General features: G+C 39.6%; 2 protein-coding genes across 3 annotated transcripts; one reads left to right on the top strand and one right to left on the bottom strand.

Annotated features, from left to right (window-relative positions):
- The first annotated feature begins 487 nt into the window (after window positions 1-487).
- On the top strand, window positions 488-19218 carry LOC122396225 (G protein-coupled receptor kinase 1). 2 transcript variants are annotated; one of them, XM_043394418.1, is made up of 15 exons: window positions 488-1085; window positions 9560-9636; window positions 11596-11669; window positions 11962-12063; window positions 13302-13376; window positions 13457-13518; window positions 13614-13665; window positions 13823-14014; window positions 14664-14971; window positions 15720-15894; window positions 16221-16598; window positions 16833-16887; window positions 17376-17524; window positions 17754-17846; window positions 18552-19218. In XM_043394418.1, the coding sequence occupies exons 1-15, from the start codon at window positions 973-975 to the stop codon at window positions 18708-18710; spliced, it is 2064 nt and encodes a 687-aa protein (XP_043250353.1). In that variant the 5' UTR covers window positions 488-972; the 3' UTR covers window positions 18711-19218. The 2 variants fall into 2 exon arrangements, with proteins under 2 accessions (XP_043250353.1, XP_043250354.1); XM_043394419.1 differs by lacking the exon at window positions 488-1085 and adding an exon at window positions 8924-9277.
- A 1352-nt stretch (window positions 19219-20570) lies between these two features.
- Window positions 20571-23508, bottom strand: LOC122396224 (integrator complex subunit 13). Its single transcript, XM_043394417.1, has 9 exons — window positions 23252-23508; window positions 23107-23181; window positions 22748-23034; window positions 22581-22671; window positions 22302-22509; window positions 21862-22241; window positions 21634-21795; window positions 21215-21546; window positions 20571-21040 (listed from the first exon to the last, which is right to left on the bottom strand). Exons 1-9 carry the CDS (start codon window positions 23465-23467, stop codon window positions 20755-20757), a joined length of 2037 nt encoding a protein of 678 aa, XP_043250352.1. The 5' UTR covers window positions 23468-23508; the 3' UTR covers window positions 20571-20754.
- Window positions 23509-23762: the final 254 nt, after the last annotated feature.

The raw sequence follows: 23762 nt of genomic DNA, 5'->3' as shown, positions 1-23762 counted from the left end.
TGCAAGTTCGAATTTCAGCTGCGTTGAGAACAAGAAGGGGAAATACACGTGTGCCTTCTTTCTCGAATCCCCGAAGCTACACGAAGCGCCAGAACTCGTACACAAGATGGCTATGCCACTATTAGGGGCTGCAAGTGGCGGGAAAAACAGGATTGCACACATGTATTTACGCACACGCTACAGCTGTTTGCCTATCAAAATAATCCAGCGAATAGTTTCTCAATTGACCGCCAAATCACCTCGGAACTTTCAGGTCGACTATGGAAGTCGAATTTGGTCACGAAAGTCCATAAGACGAGGTAATAAGGTTTACTCGTATAGAATACCTAAGGGATTTTATATTTTAACAATTATGAGTCATAAAGTCGCATTCTGCCGCCCAGTTTTCCTCCGGCTAGGAGTTTGCGAGACATCGCCGCGAGAGTACGCTGGAGTATCCGCTCTCTATATATATCGTGACCAAAGGCGTTCGTCGAGCGCGGGGCGCGGACCAATCAGCGGCCGAGTGCGCGCGGGCTCGAGGTTCCCGAGTTCGTTGGCTGTCAGTCGGTAAGGAGTTACGCGCTACGTAGTATTGTTCGTACGGTGTGAATGATCGTGTGCTCTTCGCCCGCGCGTCCGTTTCGTTTCACGGGGTGATAAACTCGCGATATGAACACTGCAGGAATCGACGCCGTACGCGCGAAAGGTGAACAGTTTCTTGAGTGAGTGTGACTTCGTTCGCGGGGAGAGCCCATCGTTTTAACCTCGCACGAACACGAGAAAGTCCCGGAGGTATCGGTTCAGTGGGACCAATCGACGGGAGCTGTCAGCCTCGCGACACGTCGGTGCACCTGGGGTTGCTTGAATAGAATGTCGACGTCGGTAGCGTCGTCGCCGGTGTCCCGTCAGTGAGCGCCCAGTGTCATCGAAGGGACGGCTCCAGGGTGTGCAGAAGTTTCGCGTAGACAGATCCGAAGGCTAGCGAGGAAAATGGCGGATCTCGAGGCGGTGCTGGCCGACGTCAGCTACCTAATGGCTATGGAGAAGAGTAAGTGCACGCCGGCCGCCCGTGCCAGCAAGAAGATCATCCTGCCCGATCCCAGGTACGTCCATAACCGCGATCTCCCGTCCTTTTTCTTCGTACGGCGTCTCGACGACGGAAACGTTACGAGCGTCGGCGGTTGGTTCCGTTAGACCCGTGTTTGTCGTCAGATATTTGTTTACTGCGACGCATTCTTTCGATACCCAAAAGGTACACGACTCCTAGATTCACGGACACCGATTGCACTTATTTTCAACGAAACTCATCGTGTTGACGGTTGCATTAAAATTTCTCTTTTACCTAGTATATATATATATGTATATTGATATTACGCTGATCGCGTTCAACATAAATTGCCAACAAATAATATTTACGAATTCCGTAAGTTTGAAATACACGGATTCCGTAAATCCAGTGTTAAGAAACTTCTCCAATTCCATTGTATTACGTGCAGGATAGATCCTATTTATAGCCTGGGAAGGCAGTATTGTAAACTCGACGTTACGACGTCTTGGTACTTTCGAAAATAATAATAGCGGTATTTTTTTATACACGGTGTTTGATCTACCTCGTAGAAAAATAATACAATATAAATAACAGTCGATAAACAGCATAAACGGAGACTTGGAAAAATTATAGAAATTGTTATGATCTTGCTCGGTTCGAAATAAGAAGAATCGACAGCTGGTATAACAAACATTTATTAACGCGTTGTTTTGTGTTCAGTTTACAGACGTGTACTTTAACACGATACATCGAACCTCTTGACGCACGATTTAGTTACAACTTTTCGAATGTACACCGTTTGATTTCGTTTAGATTTATTCGTATGTTCAATGGTTGCGAAGAATAACGTGAAAATTGGCGTAAAGAACCAGCGAGTCAGGTGCATCGTTGCACAAGGGATTGAATACAAACGAATACGCCAGTCGATTTGTTTCGATTTCCGTTCGATTTTCTAGGGTTTACGCAGATTGCACGCCACTCGAGGCGATGATCGAATTAGAATTAGGCCCATCGCTTCGCCACAACCACGTTTCCTGCCCCTCCCTTTTTCTGTCTTCCACTCTTCCTCGTCTGCCGCGAGTTCGCTAGCCCAGTCTGTCACTGTTCCTCCGCGCACACGTATCGGCGCTTCGAACCAGGCATGACAGATCGCAGCCCCGCAACGTTTCGAGAATCACTCGTTCCATTTTCTCACGCCGATGCACTCGCGCGTGCATACGGGTTCGGGCATCTTCGAGAAATGAACGCGGAGAACCTCTTGTTCCGGCCTGCTTTGATCGTCTCGCTGAAACTGATACGAAACGAGTCGCCGCGCTTCGGGCAACTTCGGCGATTAAAGAGAGAGAGCGACTGTCTGGTCTGTCCTTGTCGTTCTTATGCAAGTTTTTCATCGCGAATCCAACCCTTTCGCAGATCGTGTTCACCTTTCGTAGGTACACGCGCGAAATTGAATACGATACGATGTCATTTTCTCGTTTATTTTTAAACGTGATCTTTCATTCGTAATTAGCAAATTTGCACTGGAAAGGCTATCGGTAATCTTTGGCGTTAAATATGTATTTTATGGTAATTCTATGACCTTGAAATTACGTGCAATGAAATTTTTATTTCGAAATAATAACTTTACGAAGAAACTTGAAAAGCAAATCTGTAAAACGGTTAAATTCTTTTGTATTATAAAAAATTTTACCTATCCATATTGTAACGATTAAAAAAAACATTTGACCGATTTATAAGTTAAAAGAAATAATACCTATAGATATTTATGTTATGTTATCCTACTAAATTCCTTTTGAAAAAGCGTGGAATCGTACTGGATGAGCTGCGAATAGTAACTAGGTTTATAAATATTCAAGGTTTGATTAGTATTCTTTTGTAACATTAAGCAGATAGTTCGTGCAGCTAAACGAAAACAAATGACTACGTATATACAAAAGTTCTCACTATCCGATTGTAAACAGATGTCTAGACGTGATCAGTTGTTTCTTAGAAACACCGATGAAAGTAAGCAGAAAAAAAAATGTGTCTATAATTATTCACAGCACCGTATAATTTTATATATTTTCCACATACTTTGCGCGTTCACGTTAGTTGTACGCGCATAAATATCCGCAGTCTGCTGGTGAGCATTGCCAGATACCGTTCAGAACGGTGAAACAATGATAGTTATTATCACCGAACACCCATTCTCAAAGGGTTAAAGTTTATTCTCGATTATTAGTTTTGTTAAATTGAATACAAGAAACCCCCTTCTTTTTCAGATCAATTTTAATTACTATCAACAATTTTCAATTTACAAATTAACTAAAGTTTATTAAATTGAATGCAAGAACTTCTTTTCTAAAGGTAAATTTTAATTGCTATTAACTGTTTACAATTTACAAATTAATTAACTATTAATTTCAATATGTTCGATCGTAATAAAAAGTGAAATCATTTCATGGTCAATGACTATTGAATTAATCTTGATCTTGATTAATTGGTACTAATAGCATGATTTTACATCAGTTATAATCTTCAGTTATTAGTTAGATCAGTATGTTGCCCGACTCTGATTTCTAATTAGATACTTAAATCGTTGGAATGGTTTTTTTTTAAACGTTGACTGCCGTGGGGGTCACCGGTGACCGGCGACGCGTAATAAAAAAATTGATGTTGGCGCCATTGGGCAAAGCACGTAAAATGCGCGCGGCAGCCAACGCGTTAAGTGGCTGCAGAATCTGTTGATTCGGTGTTCGATGGAGGAGATTGTTCTAGCTCTGATCTTGACGATAGACTCTTAGCTCGTCGATTCTTGACTGGAACGACTCGTCAAATGTAATCGAACGAATATCGACCGAATATTAACCGATTAGTATTGGGGCAGGTCAATTTTATACCGTTATTTCCATTCTTCTTTACTATGTTACACGTGTCGTTAAATACCGTCACGTTCTGGTGTCAGACTCCGTCACGTATCATTGTTTCGATTTTGTTAGGGTTGCAATCAGGAATATGTACCTTAACACTTTGACTGCCACGTCACCCTTATACGAGTGACAGGATTAACCATTATGATACTAGTAAAATTAATTCTCCAGTTAAGACGTCGAGGAAAATCAATTTGAAACGAATTTTAGATTATGTAGCTTACGACGATATAAAATCGAAATTTTACTTGCGCAGAATATAACACGGTTTCGATCTGGCAGTGAACGTGTTAATCCTTTCTTTGTTGAGATCAAAAAACTGCATCGAACAGTATAATCAAAGTTGTAAAGTTCGTTCTTCGAAAATGTGTAGTCGAATTTTTTAGATGCATCGATGCAACTGCGTTCTTTCCTCAAACGCAGCTGCACTTCTTTAATTGTAAGATGATTCGTAAGTTGATCCCCCTTGGGAGTCGGCGAAGCGTGAAAGACATTTAGAGAACGATTCTTCCCTTTCATTCTACGCTGTTATTTTCTTTGATCGTCGACGGAAGATAAAAGCGACTCGAAGAGACTCGACGATGCGCTGGTCTCAAATTTCGAATGAAAATAAAACGTACAGTTCAAATACTTTTTAAAGTGAACTTCTGTTCGGTTCGAAAGAAACTGCCAGAATCACTAACAGTGATCAAACTCCATTCACGACCGTGATCCGAAAGATGGCGTTTTAGTAATGGTTCGTGTAAACTGTGATCGTTAGTATTTTGTTAACCACCCTCGGTGGAAATTCAAAGAATTACAAACGCGCCAAATTTAAATTGTATAGTATATAGTATAGTCTAAGCAATGAAAAAGGCAGCTCAATTGAATATTTTGTACAGTTCAAATGTCAAATTGTTTCAGTCGTGATTAAAAAGTAGCAGTTCGCGCCATCTCTGGTATATACCCACAGACCCAATCGGTCCTATTCATTGTCCAAATAACCCAAGGGAGTGACACAGCTGCGCCCTCTTGACTCGCGTCTCGAAAAATGAAACGCGATGGTTTTCGTTAATGAAAGAAACCTTTTTCTCTTCTTGAAAGAGACAAACCAACAAAAGATGTTAAGAATCATTGCTATACACAGAAGTCTATATTAGAAATTGGTGAGTTGCGCGTGGATCTGCTGAAACCAAGTATCAAAAATGTCTCTGACTGCGGTTAGGTTAGGTTTCCTGTTGAATGAAGCGCGTAATCGCCCCTCTGTATCACAGGCAACCTGACCACCGCTAAGAACTGGAGACTGACGGGAGCACGTAGATGCAGTTCTATATTATATTAATAAGAAACACCCTGTTGAAATTGAGTCTGGTACGGAAACCCACATTGTGGGATCCACAGGGTGACCCAAATAACATTCGAGCATGAAATTTCGATCAATATTATCGTCTAGTGCCGGTGGGTCTGTTGGAACTACCCCCATGTTGACGCTGCGCGAGTTTGAGACGCAAACGTTCGTTTCGGCGGATGAATCGCGGGAACCGTTCCCACAGGAACGCTTCGATGTTAATCCGCGCGCGTTCACAGATATCTGTTACGAAGGTTGATCGACCGTTCTCGTTTCTAACGATCATTCAACACCCGTCGCTTAAGGGGTAACACTGTAAAAACCTGAAATAAAGTGTTTTTTTGAATGGACGGAAAAGTAAGAGGATAATAATATACATGAATTTTATTAACCTTGCCGTTAAATGTTAAAAAAAAAAAATGGCGACGCTGGAGCCATTCCCGCGAGGCGTATTGACTTTGATTTATCATGACTGGTTTCAATAAAAATTATCTACAATCATTGTCCGTAAATCTAGTGTCAATAGAACGGCGTTGAACCAGATGCTTTGTAATCGATGCAATTCGATCGCGATAAGATGGATCGTATTCCGGGGAGTTTTTCGACGAACGTCGAAGGATTACGCGCCTTCTGGCGTAAACGTTGATCGATACTCCACGTCGATTATAATGTACCAATGTTTACATTGCTGGTGTTATTTTCGACTCGTAAAACACGGACGTTGCGGAGGTACGCCGTGAAAATAAGTCGACGCGATAGCAGGCATCCTTTTTGTTGGCAATTCGCCAGCGAACCAGTCGAAATTTCACGTTGCCGTTGGTTAAGGCAATTCGACTCGCAAAATACACAAGAAAAAAAATCCATCATCGAGACTCGTGACACCCATAGTTAGAATAGATTTCTAATAGCATACGACCAAGGGATTTACTGTAAGAACGCTGTTGTTTTAAGCTTTAAAAACTTTTGAATTTTTAAATTTCGTTTGAATTTTGAAAGTTTAATGCGAAATTAAAATGCACGCATGGGAAAGATGACGCGGTCGAAAAATAATTCCTAATGAAACGTTCGAGGTAAATTTACAGGCGTCTTTTTTTTTTTTTATTCCGAGCGCGTTCAGGCCAGCGCGCGCTTACGAAATCATACTATTCGCGGGGAAAATTTAAATATTTAGAGAACGTCGAAAGCTTTTCCAGCAGTAAAAACGATACTGGTTTTCGTTTGGCAACGTTTAGACTCGCTGGAAGATAATTATTTTGATGTTTCGCCATCCAACCAAAAAATGTTTTTAAAAAAAAGTTGCGCCCCTCTTGTTGCAATTATTATTGGCAATTATATTAATTATTGGGTATAGCTGAGAAAATCCGATACCGGAAATAAGAAATTAAGGGGGTAGTTTCGTGCGAGACGTACACACCAGACTACCCCTTTAAGGAAATGATCTCGCAAACGTAGAGGTTATGAAAGGTCGTTGAAGACTGGTCAAAACTTTGGATTAAAAGGTATCGTTGAAGCGTCGTCTCCTTGACCGTTTTTGCCCGGGAGTAGATGTATCTCTCAGGGGTTTTAGCGGGACCTTTTGTACCATCACAGACGATACGACCACGCGACTAGATGAGGTCGGGCGTGTGTGGGGGTGGTAAGCGGTATGGACGAAGGAAAATTTAAATTTTTCAGTCTCCTTTCCGTACTTCTATGCATTATTTATATCTCAATTTTCACCGCTGCAGAAATGTGAGCATTGCGTCTCTGGAATACATATATTAACCAGTTAACTGTTTCTGACGAGTATACTCGTCACGAAAAAAGTGCAAAATTTTGTGCTATGACGAGTATACTCGTCACGAAAAGAATCTAAAATTTTGTGCTATGACGAGTATACTCGTCATAAAAATGTGCAAAATTTGTGGTCATGACGAGTATACTCGTCACGAAAAGAATGTAAAATTTTGTGCCATGGCGAGTATACTCGTCATAAAAAAGTGCAAAATTTTGTGCTTTGACGAGTATACTCGTCATGAAAAAAGTTTAAAATTTTGTGTCATGACGAGTATACTCGTCATAAAAAAAGTGCCAAATTTGTGGTTATGACGAGTATACTCGTCATGGAAAAAGTGCCAAATTTGTGCTTTGACGAGTATACTCGTCATGAAAAAAGTTTAAAATTTCATGTTACGACGAATATATTCGTCATGAGTAATAAGTTGTGACACGTAATTTAAAGTGCAATTTTAACGAAAACTAAAATATATTCGTAAACTTGAAGAAACAAAAGGAAGAAACAATATAAATAATTAATATAGTATGAATTATTTTTCGTAACTGCGTCGTTGTCTTTTATTAGTCATCACAGAAGCAATTACTATGCAATAAGTGGCGCGCCTGGTAATAAAAAACGGGAATTACACATGCTCTGTGTTTGACGAGTATACTCGTCATCGCTAAATTTGCGCGACGCAATTTAGACACGCGTTTTCCAAAGAGGTCGAAACAGTTAACTGCTTAACTGTTTTTACATTAACACGAACCTGACGACGTCGCGAATTGATTTCCTAAAAAAATTTAGCGAGCTAATAAAACTGCTTCTATGGTGAAAAAGGCCGTAAGCATGTTCGCATCAATCGAGGAAATTAATCCCGGAAGCGAACGACCCTGTCTCGCCTCAGCAATTTGTTCTTCCTTCTCGTTTTTTAACCTCCCGTCAGTCACGATGTTTTAAGGGGCAACGAACTTACACTCGTGATATTAAGTCGCCTGGATTTATGGTGTTTACTTCCATCGGTTTTTTCGCCCCAACAACCGATACACGTACATGTGTAAAATCTGATCAATGTTTTTCTTTTTCTTCTTCTTTCTTTTAAACTTAATTAAACGTCGGTAAACAACGAATTAAAACTGAATTTTATTTATCGGGGTTGTTCTTCGTCGCTAACTTGATTTTCTTCTTTTTGTTTCAGGTATGTCACAGAACCTTACAGCCAATTTCCAAAGAAATTTCGCATCACAGGTATTTATCATAATCACTCCTAACGAAGAAGTACAATAATCGTGCGCTGGTTGAAATTTTTCATGTATATGGGAGTCGGGAAAAAATATCGTAACTTCTGAGCTAGTCGACGAGACGTGTACGAAAACTTTTGTTTAAAAAAAATCGAATCGACGCGGTGTATATTTGTGAAATTTTTGGCGGGGCGTGTGGGTGCGTGGTTTGTGGTCGACATAAACTGAAAATGAACGACCTTCCGCTACGCGTTCGAAACGCTTCACGGCGAATTATACCGCACGCAATTCACGATTGTACGCGGTGTATTTACGGTTGCTCACGCGATAACAATTTCGTACGAAAAGCAAATTATGCTAGCCACGAATAATCAGAGTTAGGCAAGAGACCAGTAATTGTACAGAGAACTGGATCCCGGTTCAGTCGGTTGTTATGTATACTCCCGTCCATAAGTCACCGGACCAAGATACGCCGAGAATAAGAAATGATTCAATCGATATAGAAATGCATAATTCAGTTAATACAACATTTATAGGTGTGGACTTTCTGTAATCATTGATAATTTCACTGCCGTTGTTTGTATAACTTCCAACTTTTCTTTTTGTTTTATTGTTCCTTTAGTTTCTTATGTGTTTCAAATGAGTCGGTAACGGTCCGCGGAACAGTAGCGACATCTGTTCGAAAATGGCACAATGAGCGGAATAGCCATTGGCCAATGGCATTCGGTCGGAAACGGTACGCGGATTGACGTGATGGAGGGTCAGGAAACGAATTTCATCGACGCCCAGCCGTCTTATGTACGATCGAGGAAGAAAACGAGTTCGTTCAGCATCCAGCCATCTCGTTTCAAGTCTGAAAGGGAAACGAGCCTCGACAATGCCCAGAAATCTCGTATAAAGTCGAAAACAACGAGACAGATGCGTAATTATCGTGCGGTCCGCCATATTGTTTTTGAGTGTTTCGAGTGAAAGTGGCGCTGACGACGTCGTGTCTAAGAACTAATCAATTAAATCGTACGTGATCGTACATTTTCAATACTTTTCGTATTATTTGATTATATATTCGAATAATAGGTGATAGTCGTTATAATTGAAAGATCATAAACAATAAAAGTGAAGTACCCATGAGATAACATTCTGTCAATAGTTGCACGATGTTCAATAATTAAAGTTGGTTGTCACTATGAATGAAAACTTACGGAGTCGATTCTTTTTATATTACCTATTTTGACGTAGTAGATGTTTCTTTATTGTTAGAGTTTAATTGATACAATTGCATATTTCTTTCTGTTGCAGTGTCAGAAGCGTTATGCACAAGTATCTGGAAAAACAGAAGGAAGTTAACTTCGATAAAATATTCAATCAAATGTTTGGTGAGAAATTTTCAAGTATACCTTGCTCTTGTTTAACCCCTTGGCGCGCGATTTAATTACGAGTAGTTTTTTCAAATATATATCATTTAATTTTATTGATTTTAATATAATTAGAGTCAGATTTGTCATTGCACGACGAGGGTTTAATGACACGAAAACGTATCGAGAAATTACGTTAATTCGAATCGACAAGAAAACATCGCAAATTGAGTTAACGGATTTTAATAATATTGCAGAAACGATAAGGACAAAATAAGAATTTGCTGATTCGTATCGACCGTTACAGAATATATTATAATTCCAACAAAACGAGTCTCGAGCGTTTCAAGCTCTCCCTTACCGAGCAAGAAAAATAAAAATACTCCGCTTTGAAAACGAAGGAAATTTCACAGTAGCAAGGAAAAATCAGTGTCCGTGATGAATTTTTCTTGCACTTTTATCGCACAGACTATTTCTCGTTCCTCTATGTATAGTTGATCTGTAAATATCTCGGCTTTTTAAGTGTATTTATAGCCCTCGCAACAGTAGCCTCTGATGGAAAAGAAAATTGAAAATCAATTTTGTAACGCTCGCCAAACTGTGCGCTAATTAACCGACAAAACGCGTTTATTTTCATTTATTCAGGTGGTAAATTCCGCTCATCGATCTACGAAACATAGAATCGCACTAATTCTGTTGATTGGACGCTTAAGGAATCTTGATTTTTCTTGCTAATATTTAAATTATTGGGGGAAAAAAATTTTGTTTAATATTCGTATGTTTCAAGCTTGGACATGGTTGAAATAAAACATGGGAAATGTGATCGTTAAAATAGATGTTAATTGAAATGATCTGATTCGTATTTAAATTTAATAATTTTATTTAAACGGTAAAACGATTCTTCTTTAGAATATCGTCCCGATCGATTCTACGTTTTATAACAATGAAAAGCGTATGTGTGTTTAATGACATCTTCATCCTTAATTACGCTTTGTTTTTGTTCCGACTGTGTCTCTGTGTAGTGGTGCCAGGTCTTGAATTTGTACTCCGCTCCTCTGCTCTTAATTAGAGAACGTAGACGTCAAACGAAGCAATTCGGTGTGCCATAAATTCTTCGTTCAACGGTTTAAACAAAAACTTTCTTTCGAATGTCTAACTGTAACGCGATCGAGGGGTCTTAAAACGTGTAATTTTTATCGATGAAAAATGAAGTTGACCTTGAGCTCTCCCCTACGCCTTCGCCCCCCCAAAAAAAGAAGAAGAACTAACGCTAGTATAATACGCTTATGCTGCACAACTCTATGTCTAAAAATAGCGGAGATATTTCAGGTGGAAAAAGTCTCTGCCCCACCCCTGTACACGTGTATAGAGTGGCGTATTTAAGATAGGTCACCTGGATAACTTGTTTATTCTTAAAGGTAGAAAAGAATGTTCCAAGTAGAGATTTCATTTTATGGGATACGCGGAGACGATGACGTTGCAACGGTTCCAACTGTGAACGCCAAGAACATTTCAAGGTTATCAGTATTTGTAGAACTGGAACTATACGGAAAGGCCCATTTAAGTCGATCTACTCGAATATCATCGAAACAGTTAACGATACGAAAAATCGTTTTGGACAAAAGTCGAACGTGGAAGGTTAAAAATATTTTCATAATAAAGCGATTAAATACAATAAAAATTTCAATCGGTATAAGTTTATAAAAAGGATTATTTATACTGTAATTGAACACGATTCTTGATAGTACGTTCTTCCCAAAGATTTCTAAATATTTAAATTCAATTTTCTCGAAAACGGAACCTCCTCCCACGCAATTTCGTTATTCTTGATTTTCGTCTTATTCTGAGTCATAGAATCTACCTAACACGCATGAATTACGATTCACTCTGTATATGTATTCTCGAAGAATTGTAGATCATGTCATTGGAGAACGATCGATTGAAATGTACATTCTTTTTTCTCTCATTTTGTACTTTCAGGTTACCTCTTATTCAAAGACTTTTGCGAGAACGTGGCAGAAGAACCGATCACGCAGCTTAGGTTTTACGAAGAGGTTTGTGTCGAAACCCGTACACGCATTAGTTAACGCTTCGATGGCCGCACGTTTCACGCATAGACTTTATTCGTCAAACAAAAATAATGTACCGAATTAGACGTACAACTCACCCCGATTGTTAAACGGTTCATTTGATAAGAATAGAGAAAATTTGTACCTCGATAAACACACAATAAATTGAATGGATGTGCGAAACAGCGAAATCACGTACGCGTGACAGCGGCCGTCAAAGCGTTAGGCTCTGTTGGCGCGTTATCTTGATCGAGAATGTCTCGTTTATGCGTTGTAGATCAAGGCGTACGAGAAGCTCGAATGTCCGGAAGAAAGGAGAAAACTTGCCAGAGAAATCTATGACAATTTCATCATGAAGGAGCTGCTAGCGCACACTCACGTGAGTAAATTTCATCGAGAATTCTTGGTATTCTGCTAAGCAAATTTGTTGGTTACTCTGTAGGTAAACGGCACGAAAGATTTAGCGAAATAGAAAGCTTTCCTCCACACTGTACACACAGGATATTTAGCCTACCCGTGGAAGAAAATTTAAGGACTGATTCTAGACACCAAAGCAAGACGAAAATCAAGGATAACGAAATTGCGGTCTTTCTTTCATAGTCATAAGCGTTCAACAAGCTGATTATAAAATGTAAAAGTCGGAAAAAATGGCCCACTTTTAGTTTGTGTCTTAGGAAACGCTAGAGTCGATGTTTTTCAATTTATCTTTCATTCTCATAATTAGAGTCATAACTGAAATCGATTACTTGGATGACGAATACGTATTTGCCGTTGATCGGTGTTATTTTGATCATTTATAAAGGCGGAAGTGGTGCTGCAAAGAATCGAGAGACTGAAAATTAAAATACGTTGATGTTTGAAACACGACGACCTTCAAAATACATCCACGTGAACGCGCGTAGGCGAATGTTCGTTAAGAAGAAGAAAAGCCTTAAATCTTCTTCCTTTTTATCTCTTAACGCGCGAGAGAGCGCTAAAAATCTTTTCTGAATCATAAAAAGCCACATAAAAGCTTGAACCCCTCGCAATCATCCTCTTCATGAATGTTTGACTAAGGTTTAGAATAGGTCTTTTCATAATATACGAGGGTTTCTAATCTCCGGCCTTCGACGTCTTTTGAAGGGGGGAACTATATACTTCCGTGGCTTTTTTCACGCTACTTCTTGCCCCGTTTGGCTCGCACCTAATTTTAGCTTCGCGTTCAATCGCTCTTCGCTCACAATTTTGTTTTCGATACGGGAAAAGAGCCTTTTTCATTTGTACCGGTAACAAATTACGCGGGAATAAAACTGGCGAATTATAAAACAGTTGGGCCGATTCAAATCATATTGGCGGGAATCTTAAACGACTATAAAGGATTTTGCTAGTAAAAACATTATTAGCTTGTTTGAAACCATCAATTTTACTTCCAAAAGACTGTATTATCGTACAGAATTAAGAATTCAACTTTTATAAATATTAGAGGCAAAAAATTAATTGTTTCTTAAACCATTTAAACACATTTTTTCGAACGAAGAGAAATGGTTAATCTCTTCACGCCCTTTTTTTTTATATAATTATAGTTACTGTTAAAAATCGTCCCTGACGAGGTTAATCTGCTAAACGTTTTCGTTTTAGGAATACTCGGCGGAAGCAGTGTCCCACGTTCACAATTATCTCGTGAAAAATGACGTTCCGGTTAATTTATTTGAGGTTGGTTCCCCGCTATTCGATATCCCTTAACTTTAGTAAGATTAACGACTCTGATTGATCCACGTCGATTACCTTTGCAGCCGTATATCGAAGAAATTTTTATTCACCTAAGGGGGGAGCCATTCAAGAAATTCTTGGAGAGGTATGTTCCCATCTAACGAAAGAAAGACGAATCTGCAGCTCGCCTTTCTGTGGCTTGGAAAAAATTCTTAAGAAAATCCTGTTGTATATTTTCAGCGAGAAGTACACTCGTTTTTGTCAATGGAAGAACTTAGAGTTAAATATGCAGGTAAATTTATAACGTTTTGCTTGCCGTAATCGTTCGCTGTCGCGGAGTTAACATTAAATTCTCTTTACGCAAACAACGGACACGTTTCAAGTGTAATAATAACGAACGTGTACGAACCAATCTGTATAAAATTTCTTGCAATTAACCATTGTTGCAGTTGACAATGAACGACTTCAGTGTGCATCGGATAATAGGCAGAGGTGGTTTCGGGGAGGTTTACGGCTGTCGGAAAGCAGACACAGGAAAAATGTACGCTATGAAGTGCCTCGACAAGAAGCGTATAAAAATGAAACAAGGCGAAACTTTAGCGCTCAACGAAAGGATAATGCTTTCGGCAGTCAGTACTGGAGTAAGCTTTACTTATGAATGCAAAAGTTATCCTAAAATTCTTGTAGATTATACAGATCACAAAACAGTACAGCTCGATCTTGTGATTAAGTTCCGTACAAGTTGTACTGGGAGGTTTCTCAACTATTTGAACAAACTTATAGGTGTTCTTCGACTAACGAAGAATAGTTAGAACAGGGAAAGTGTTCAAAGCGAGTAAAAAAATAAGCTTTGCAATGGTATAGCGTCATTATTCATCCATCATCCCAGAATACGCTAATAAAGTTTGATCGAGTCAATTTAGGGTCACCGTGTACATTTATATATTATTATTGCATAGAATATTACAAGTTTGCCCCTTCGTACAAGTAGTGTTCAAAGTAATTTCACTATATTAGTAAAATTCAGAAGAGCGCATATTAAAATTACTACTTTCACAAATTCGACAATTGTATTAATATTTATTAGGAAGAAAAGTTAAAATCGAAGGCAATCGAACCTTTGAAACAGCTCTAAAACCCTTGTTTGGACTTAACTTTTCGTTTAATTGTAAAGCTTTCCCACAGAGGATTGGAGGTTCATTTTAAGAGCAATATTGCTGCGTAGAATCATAAGTAAGCTGCTATTGTCAGCTTGTCGAAATATTACAATCACTGTTACATGGTTTTCAGGTGGATTGTCCGTTCATAGTGTGTATGACATACGCCTTCCAAACGCCGGACAAGCTGTGCTTCATTCTGGATCTGATGAACGGCGGCGATCTTCACTATCATTTAAATCAACACGGTGTGTTCAACGAGCGGGAAATGAAGTTCTACGCGGCAGAAGTGATATTAGGACTAGAACATATGCATCGCAGGTATATCGTTTACCGAGACCTGAAGCCCGCGAATATACTCCTGGACGAGCACGGCCACGTCAGGATATCGGATCTAGGACTGGCCTGCGAATTCTCGAAAAAGAAACCACACGCGAGTGTGTAAGTATGATCCAACGAGATTGCGTCACGATCCTACCGAGTGTGAGAAAATTATGCGTCAGGGATAGAGAAGGTTCTGAAAATAACTGTTTGAAACTGTTGTACATGTAAAAATAGACGTTTTAATATTTTACCTTGAAATGATTTTCGAAGTTCAATCGGTTGACATTTTGAGTTTATGGCTACGCCCTTGGTTAGGTGTGCGATCGACTGATCCGGTCATCATCGGGCCAATGGCCAAAACTGTAAACAACTCGATCTCCTGTTAGGTCAAAGGCCTTCGCGAGCGTTTCTAACAAAAAGCAACGTCGACGACCGCGACGGATGCATGCCGTCGGCTCGGGTCTCTGACCGATATTGGAAGAGACTCCAAGTGTGTGTGAGTAGGTGTGTGTATGTGTGGGGGCGTCTAGCGTTTCGGCAGGTAAGCCAATATGGCTAATTGCTTCCACTTCCAATCTTCCGGAACGCTACGCGCCAGAAAGATTTTTCAAATGTTTTCGATTCTAGAATTCAATCTCCATTTCGACTAAATCGTACTCGTAAAGGATTGAAGATACCTAGAAAGCGTACCGTTGAATTTAAAATTGAAAATTTATATTTTTCGAGACCCTCGAGACTCATTGGAATTTTTCTCTTTTAATGGGACCGCATATATTTTCATCGAGACAAAGAACAGTGAACGAAGTTTATTTAAAATCCGATCGAATATTGAAAGCGAGAAGAAATAAATATATTCGTGTTCCAGGGGAACCCACGGATACATGGCGCCGGAAGTGCTCTCGAAAGGAGTGACCTACGATTCCAGTGCCGATTGGTTCTCGTTTGGCTGTATGTTGCACAAACTGTTGAAGGGGCACAGTCCATTCAGGCAACATAAAACTAAAGATAAACACGAAATAGATCACATGACATTAACCAAGGTATGTATCGTTGTGTCTTTAGCTACTTGTTACGTTTCTTCTAATAATAATCTCTCTACATTAATAGTATACTTTGAAATACCTGGTTAAAATATAATATAATTATTTAAATTATCATCAAACTATCAGTAGTTCTTCATAATTTAGAAAAATATTGCATTGTAATAAAATAACGGTACTAAATAAAAAATAATTATATTGTTACCCTGTGCACATAAAATAGACCTTTGAAGGTGGAAGCTATTCAAAAAAAAAATATTAGATTAATAGCGTTTCGGTTTCGTTTTTTGCACAGTGGTAATATTAATCAGCAGATGTAATTTCAGAACGTCGAGCTGCCAGAAACGTTTTCGCGAGAGCTCCGTTCGTTGCTGGAAGGTTTGCTGCAACGAGACATCAACAACAGACACGGCTGCCGGGGCGGCGGAGCCGACGAGCTGAAGGAACATCCGTTTTTTAGTGGTATCGATTGGCAACAAGTTTATCTCCAGAAATACACGCCGCCGCTTATACCGCCGCGCGGCGAAGTAAACGCCGCGGACGCGTTCGATATCGGCTCCTTTGACGAGGAGGACACAAAGGGTATCAAACTGACAGACGTGGATCAAGACCTCTACAAAAATTTCCCTCTGACCATCTCTGAAAGGTGGCAGGCCGAGGTGGCCGAGACTGTATTCGAGACAATCAATAACGAAGCGGACAAGGTACGGATCGTTGACTGGGTTTCAAGTCATTTTTCGGCCACCCAAGGGGCCATTCGCAAATTATGTCACACACTTGGCTGATTTAGGGAACAGGGTTCTGAGGAAAGTGATATTATTCTGCTTTAAAGAGAAGGCTGGTCTAATATTAGACTTCAGCAATTTGCTAACCGCCCCCCCCACACTCGGTTAATGTATTAAATTTAATCATTATCTCTCGGTCGTTTTCTCTTGCAGTTGGAAAACAAAAAGAAAGCGAAGCAAAAGCAACGGTTCGACACGGACGAGAAAGGTGAATAAATTGTTACTTAATTTTTTGATACTAGATTTACGGAACCCATCAATTTGGTACCAAATTTGGTAACCCCCCTATAACACGGTAGATGAGTTACTGGAAAATGCCGTGTTGTGTGAAACCGTGTTACATGAGATCCAGAGCCAACAAATATTTCTTTTTAATTCTACACGAGCAACTTAATTTTTATGAAAAATATTAATGTATGTGTAACACTTCGCGTCGTTATTTTAAGATCATTTAGTTTTTAAATATGTTAAGCAAAAATCATGTTATAAGATGCCGTGTTGTAGGAGGGCTACCTGTATTTAAAATTATAGAACGGATAAATATTATTTATAATACATGTCGAATTTAATTGATATAGTGATAACGAATTATACCTCTCAGGAAACGCTTATCAAACACTCAGTGTCTGTAAATCTAGTGTTAATCGTATAATATAAAACGAAGGAAGACATTCTGATAGAAATTATTCGTTGCAGGATCAGACTGCATTTTACACGGTTACATTAAGAAATTAGGTGGTCCCTTTGCTAGCGCGTGGCAGACGCGTTATGCAAAACTTTACCCTAACCGATTGGAATTGCACCCAGAGTCCTCGGTGAAGCCCGAACTCGTGTTTCTTGATCAGGTAAATAAATCGAATTCATCGATGTTTGTTTGAATCTGTTATCTGCACACCCCTGATGATGTTTTTTTATTAAATAAATTCTGTTAAAGATAAACGAACCTCTACGGAGGAGAAGAAATAAAATTGAAACAAAACATTAACTTAAAGACCCCTTGTTCGAATTTCCCCCCGTAATATAAACTAATTATTCGTTATAAATTTTTCTCTAACGCTATACGTAAACTTTCAGGTGGAGGAGGTCAGCGCGGAGCTCCAGCACGTGAAAGGAGAACAGTGTATTGTCGTCCGTACGAGAGACGTGAAAATAGTACTTACAAATCCCGTAAGTAAATCTTTGCTGTGCTTTTGCAAACAGAATTCGTAGATAATTCTTGTGAGAAACTATCAGGTCGAGTCATAAGTAACTTCCGGTGCAGCCGAGTAGAATCTATTGTTCGTATCTACCCCGCTATGAGTCACCGTGACAACGAGTTTTTGTTTTCGTTGACGCATGCGTAGAAAGGAATCCCACGAGGGAAAATTCTAGCGCGCATGTCCATCACTGGCTTGGATGGTCAGTTTTACCACATCCACCGTAGTCCATGGACCTTGCCCTGACAGACTATCACCTTTTCTTTAACTTACAAAACTTTTTCAATGGAAAAACATTGAATTCTGTAGAGCAAGTCAGGCAGCAGGCTGTCGAAAACTTCTTCCAGTCCAAACCAACCACATTTTACAAGATAATACTGTTGAATACATAATAAATTAATAGAATTTTGTTATTTAATGAGAGCAAAATAAAAAAACGGAAGTTACTTATGACTCGACCTAATAGCAGCGAGTCATCGACTGGTACCTATAAACTAAAATGTTAATTGTATTGCAAAAGCGTAAGAAAACAAGTTTGCAGAAAAGCTTGATTTGCAAAGAACGGAATATGACGTGTAAAATAATTAATTTATAGCGGAGAATCTGTGTTCCTCGCAGATGATCTGCTCAGCCGGTTTCCGATGTGTCCCCCATTGATGTTTAATTATTCTTGCAGGATGAAATTAGTCTGAAGGAGTGGGCATTGTCGCTGAGGTCCGCGCACAAATGTTCGATGGAAATAGTGGGCAATATGGCGAAGAAGGCCGGGAAAATCTACGGGACTGAACGGGACGCGGTGATCCCGCCGATGCAGCGCTCCACGAACGGCAACTAGTCCATTGCTAATGTAAATAATAAGTAATATAAATAATAAACCTGCACGCCGGCGTCATACTCCAAGTCCCACTGCCCCTCAGCAGCAACAAGTTTTTTTATACTGAAAAAAATCAACGCTGGGATCACAGAAGACAATTGTCACGGCGAGGACGGCGATCGGGAGGTGGCTTCCTGCGGCCGGAATCGGAAGTTATCTGGGTCTCGGAACAACTCCAAAGAAAAAACAAACACCCTTTGAAAATGGCGGGTAGCGTCGCTCTGTATAGAGACTTCTAGGATGTAGTGTCGTGCGAACCGCCACGACGTTATATTTGTACGCGTTTAGCTGTATGTGCAATGTGACGTAGGAACTAGAAAACTGAACAATGTCCATCGATACACACCCACACACACACACTCACGAAACTCGAGATCTGCACACGCACGAGAACACAGAGAGACATACACACACACGCGCGCGCGCGGAATAACACGGAGGACACATGGAAACAAAAAACAATACAAAACCAAGTAGTGTATTATTGTTATATTAATACGAGGTATGACCTGGTCCCGATTATACTTCTACACCGATTCTATACCACTCGTTTACTTAATTTATTTACTAATACAGAACGATTTTATATTGTCGTTACGTAACAGTAACACACGTGCGCAAAAACTCGTTTATTTATTGTGTTGGAAAAGAGATGGGGAAAGAAGAGACGCTCGAACGGTTTGCACATTTGTCGGCAGCCAACGTGGACCGTTGTAATAATTGTGTACGCTCGAGTAGGTAAAGTGAGTTCGATCCGGCAATAAAATTGTGCGACGAACGCAACATCTTGTATACATTTTCTTCATTTTACTCGATCCTATGTCCAAAATTGGAGAATCGGTAAAACGATGTTGAACGAATAATGTTTATTTTGCAGCTAAGAGTGACTGTATTTAGTGTCGAAAAGTTTTTACAGTTTTAGTACTTTTAACAAGAGATATTGTTTATTAAAAAAGTTCATTCATATTCTGCCATAGTCGACGAAAAATTCACTGGTAAGTTTGAAGACATTTTCTGCCGTGTTTCGAGTATCTTTGCAAACGTGTTCTCGTAGATGATGATCGTGTTAAGTACTTGTACAAAATTTGTTGAATTTGTTTACAAGGTTTCCCGAAGATCTAAATGGCAATTGTTTCTGTGGGGAAAGAAGACACGAAAACGAGAATCCGAGTAGATTGTGCATAACTGTGTCAAATGTTTGGCAGAATTTCGTGACGAGAATCGATGAATGTTCACAGGTACGCCAACGCCACTTTGAGCATTTAATAAAAACGACTTCCAACTTTAAACTTACTAGTTTTAAAAAATGTTTGTAACCCACATGTTTCCAGCCCATACGCTATATTACTGTATACTATAATTATTTTCCCAATTGTTTAACCACCCTGGACTAGCAACAAAATTCACTTCGATTTTCATGTCTTTGTGAATTTCCATTGCTTTCGCTTCAATAAAAATTTTTGTATAAGTCGCAGCAACTACTTATACACGTTGCATGAGGAATGCCATATGATTTTAACAATGGCCAGTGGCTCACCCCCAGCCCCCTCACATATACATATCATGTCAGAAGTTGTTAACAAAGGACACTGGTGGTCAACAGGGACCAGCAGAGGGATGCAGAGGCAAGCAGTAACAAGTTGTAATCGTTATTGTACATTTTGTAAACCTACATTGTAGAGGAAGAAAATGAAACGACATATGGGAATAATCGTAATAAAATGAATGCAAATTTCGGTATGATTCATGTCGATACGTACGGTTGCCATGACGGCGACATGCAAACGTTTTCTTTCGATACACCGTAATATACTGATTTGTCTTAAGAACTTCTTCTTTAAGAAATTATTATTGATCCTTGAAAGAATCCTGGTACATCAGCCATGGACAACGAAGGATAACGCAGGACAGTCGATGTAATTTTTACAAAAAAAGAAATCACGTTTAATTTACAGCTTAATTGACTTCACCTTAAGTTTACGCATTGAAACGATAAGTTTGTAAATCAACCCTCTAGAATAGGTTCACGAGGCTCACGTCCAGGTTCTTTTAAATTAGGATACAACTTAGCTTTAAGATTATCGCTATTAAGTCTTCCGTGAAAGTCCGGCTTCTTCTCTTTAGGCGCGCTTCGCTGCAACCAAACATCTAACAAACTCTTGGGAGCGTAAAGACTACCTTTGAGGAGTTGCTTTCCGAGAGATATCGACGTGCTGGGTGGTGGTGACATCGGTGAATCGGTAGTTGCTCTTATTACACTGGCTCGGGCAGTTCCATCTTCTTTTCCAAAACTGTAAAAGAATAACTCTCAGAAAAAGAGTCGCATTTATGTCGAAAGACCAATTACTTGCAACTTTCAATTTGTAATTCTACAGAAGTGAACGCGACAATTTTACTGATACTTGTGATACACTTTATGACAAGATACCTCGAACATCCCTGAGACTCAAATATCCTGCACTTACCCATCTAATTCGCGTAATGCCTGGTCCAATTCAACCTTGTCCTTATCGTCTTTGCTCCGTACTTCAAGAAGGCAAGTGAGAACTTCGGAATGCGCTGCAGAGTTGTTGGCATGATGCTTGAGATACGTTTCCAGTTCTCCCCACAAAAGTCTATAGTGTTCTTCCCTGCGTACACCACCTTTACCACCGCGTCCACCGCCTATACTTGGCAGAGGTAGTGGCTCGTGTTTTGCCTCCAATTGCAACAAACTAAAAATCACTTGCTTGCACTGTACAACTTCCTCTGCAGTGAGTTCCTCTTTCACCATTAAATCGGGCAGTGGATCTATCAACTTTGATCAAAAATATTTCGTTGGCCTTTTACGATCACATTTAAATATGTCGATTAATATTAAATTCGATTACTTTTAAACATCTACCTGTTTCAAATTAAACATGAGAGTACTGGAAATAGTAATTGGCCAATACTTCGTGTGCCTCTCTAATCTCGATCTCATTTTCTCTGCCGGGCCGTCGCTGATATTATTTATACTCCGTTTCAAAGGCACCAAAACATTATTTCGCATAAGTCTTCCAAAATCCTATAACGAACAACGTGACAGTATCTATGATCCAAGGTGATGGTCATTTAAATCTGATATTCTTACAGTTATTCTGTAATCGGTGACACGGCCACCGCAGCCCTCGCTGATAGAAGGTGGATCCTCTAATACGCTCCTAGCGGTGGACAATGTGTGTATAAAAATTTCACCACCATGCGCGGCAAGCAAATGAGAAATAGTTTTGCCACCGCTTCTCCTAGCCATTTCGAGCATCACCGATCTACCGTTTAAGAGGAAATTGATCAAACAGGACGAAGGTCTGCTATTTACATCTACCGGCGTGATTCTGTGCATGGCTGTGCAATTTTGCATCTCAGCCGCGCTGCATCCCCGCGGCGTGCACCATTTCAGAGTCACTGTTTCATACTCCGAGCCCTCTTCGAATCTTCTGAACGTCTTTATCAAAGCTGAATCTTGTGGATTCCCTAAAAAAATACATTTGCAATGTTGTTTCTTCTTTTAACTCGCTGTAACAACAAGGGAACCTTTTAAAATCGCCGAATGCGCGGCCGATGAGTGAAATATCTCGACGTCGTAATTTGCGGAGGAACTGGCGTTCTGTTCTTCTTTCATTGGTATACCAGTCACGGTTGTGCTCGCCAAATCGTAATGAGACAAGATCAAGTGGGATAATTTCGAATGTAAAGCGGGTGCTTTGATCGAGTGTACTTCCACCGTTAACAGCGGAGAAACCTAAAACGTAGTCGATTATTTCCTATATAGAATCGATTAAACATCATGATGAGAATAAGTGAATAAAGTACCTCTCGCGGTCCCTGACTAGTAACCTGCGACTCGATATTGTTAGGAAAAATGTTCAGTATAACCAAGTGGCAATAATCTACAGGCATCAAACTGAAATAGAGAAGAGAAATACGTTATAAAATTAATGGCCTTGTAACTTTATAAGAGATTATACAAGGATATTAACTGATCCGAAGCTAATGCAGTTTTATTCTCTTGAGCCAGTTCGTTCAGAAATATATTTTCCAAGCTTTTCATATTGCTGTTATCTCGTGCACTGGTGATGCATATTACTCTGCCTCTGTTAACAAGTTTACTAGTATTTTCATTTAATGATGTTCTCTTTTCATGCTGAATTTCCGAACACTCGTTCAACGTCTCTATAGCGACCCTTAATCCGTGTATCACGGAGTAATCCTCTCCAGGTTCCGGAGTCTTTGTCGGTACTCCCAATATGGCTGTGCCATTCATTATCTAAAAGCACGTTAGTCACAAATATTATCTTACGATGAAGAAGTATTAATTTCAGAGTCTATTAAAACTTACATGATTTAAATTTTGCTGCGACGGACTCCATGAGTTTAATACATAGGCAGCACGGTCGGTTACCACGAACCTTATCTACGATCAAGTTAATTAGTTTACTTTGTTCAAAAGACAATAATTGGGTATAACTGTAAAATCACAATACCAATTTTCCAACTGGAAATAGGTCCCATACTATGCGGCAGTATTCTAAAGAGGCCTCTACGCTGGTAGTCCAAAGGGACTTGCAAACAGGTGCCAAAGGAATTAAGTTCTGACCGCGACTCTTCAGAAAATCAAATTCCAGCGGGCATTCCGTGGATATTCCAAAGTACGGTGTATGGTCCAAAACGAAAATAGTCTTATGGTTTGCAGGATACATTCTTCTACACCATTTTAAAAAACACCGTCTTCTTTCTCAAATATAATGTAACTATTTATTGCACATTTCTGTAAAGGTGGATAGTCCTCGCGAGGGTCACATATTATAGGTTATGACAGCAGATATTTCGACATTACCGATATTACGTTTTTACAGTTATAACGATCGAATGGATACTATATACGTAAAAGAGCAATTAACACGCTACAATGAATTTTTACGATACTGTGTTAAGTTTATTTCAGAGATTTGTCTGCAGTGCCTTCTGTTAACATTCAAAATTCCCCGGTGGAAT

This window comes from Colletes gigas, unplaced genomic scaffold (genome assembly GCF_013123115.1).
Source record: "Colletes gigas isolate AHSC1104 unplaced genomic scaffold, ASM1312311v1 Colletes_gigas_Sc00007, whole genome shotgun sequence".
In the NCBI taxonomy this organism is placed as follows: domain Eukaryota; kingdom Metazoa; phylum Arthropoda; class Insecta; order Hymenoptera; family Colletidae; genus Colletes; species Colletes gigas.
This window is presented reverse-complemented; position numbering and strand designations above follow the sequence as displayed.

Excerpts from the sequence above, each read along its gene's own strand:
- LOC122396225 (XM_043394418.1), top strand. The coding sequence starts at position 973 with ATGGCGGATCTCGAGGCGGTGCTGGCCGACGTCAGCTACCTAATGGCT. Across the intron at positions 15,895-16,220 it reads ATCACATGACATTAACCAAG|AACGTCGAGCTGCCAGAAAC; the intron begins GTATGTATCGTT and ends ATGTAATTTCAG. Across the intron at positions 16,888-17,375 it reads GTTCGACACGGACGAGAAAG|GATCAGACTGCATTTTACAC; the intron begins GTGAATAAATTG and ends TATTCGTTGCAG.
- LOC122396224 (XM_043394417.1), bottom strand. The coding sequence starts at position 23,467 with ATGTATCCTGCAAACCATAAGACTATTTTCGTTTTGGACCATACACCG. Across the intron at positions 23,035-23,106 it reads CGCAGCAAAATTTAAATCAT|ATAATGAATGGCACAGCCAT; the intron begins GTAAGTTTTAAT and ends ACGTGCTTTTAG. Across the intron at positions 21,041-21,214 it reads GCATTACGCGAATTAGATGG|TTTTGGAAAAGAAGATGGAA; the intron begins GTAAGTGCAGGA and ends ATTCTTTTACAG.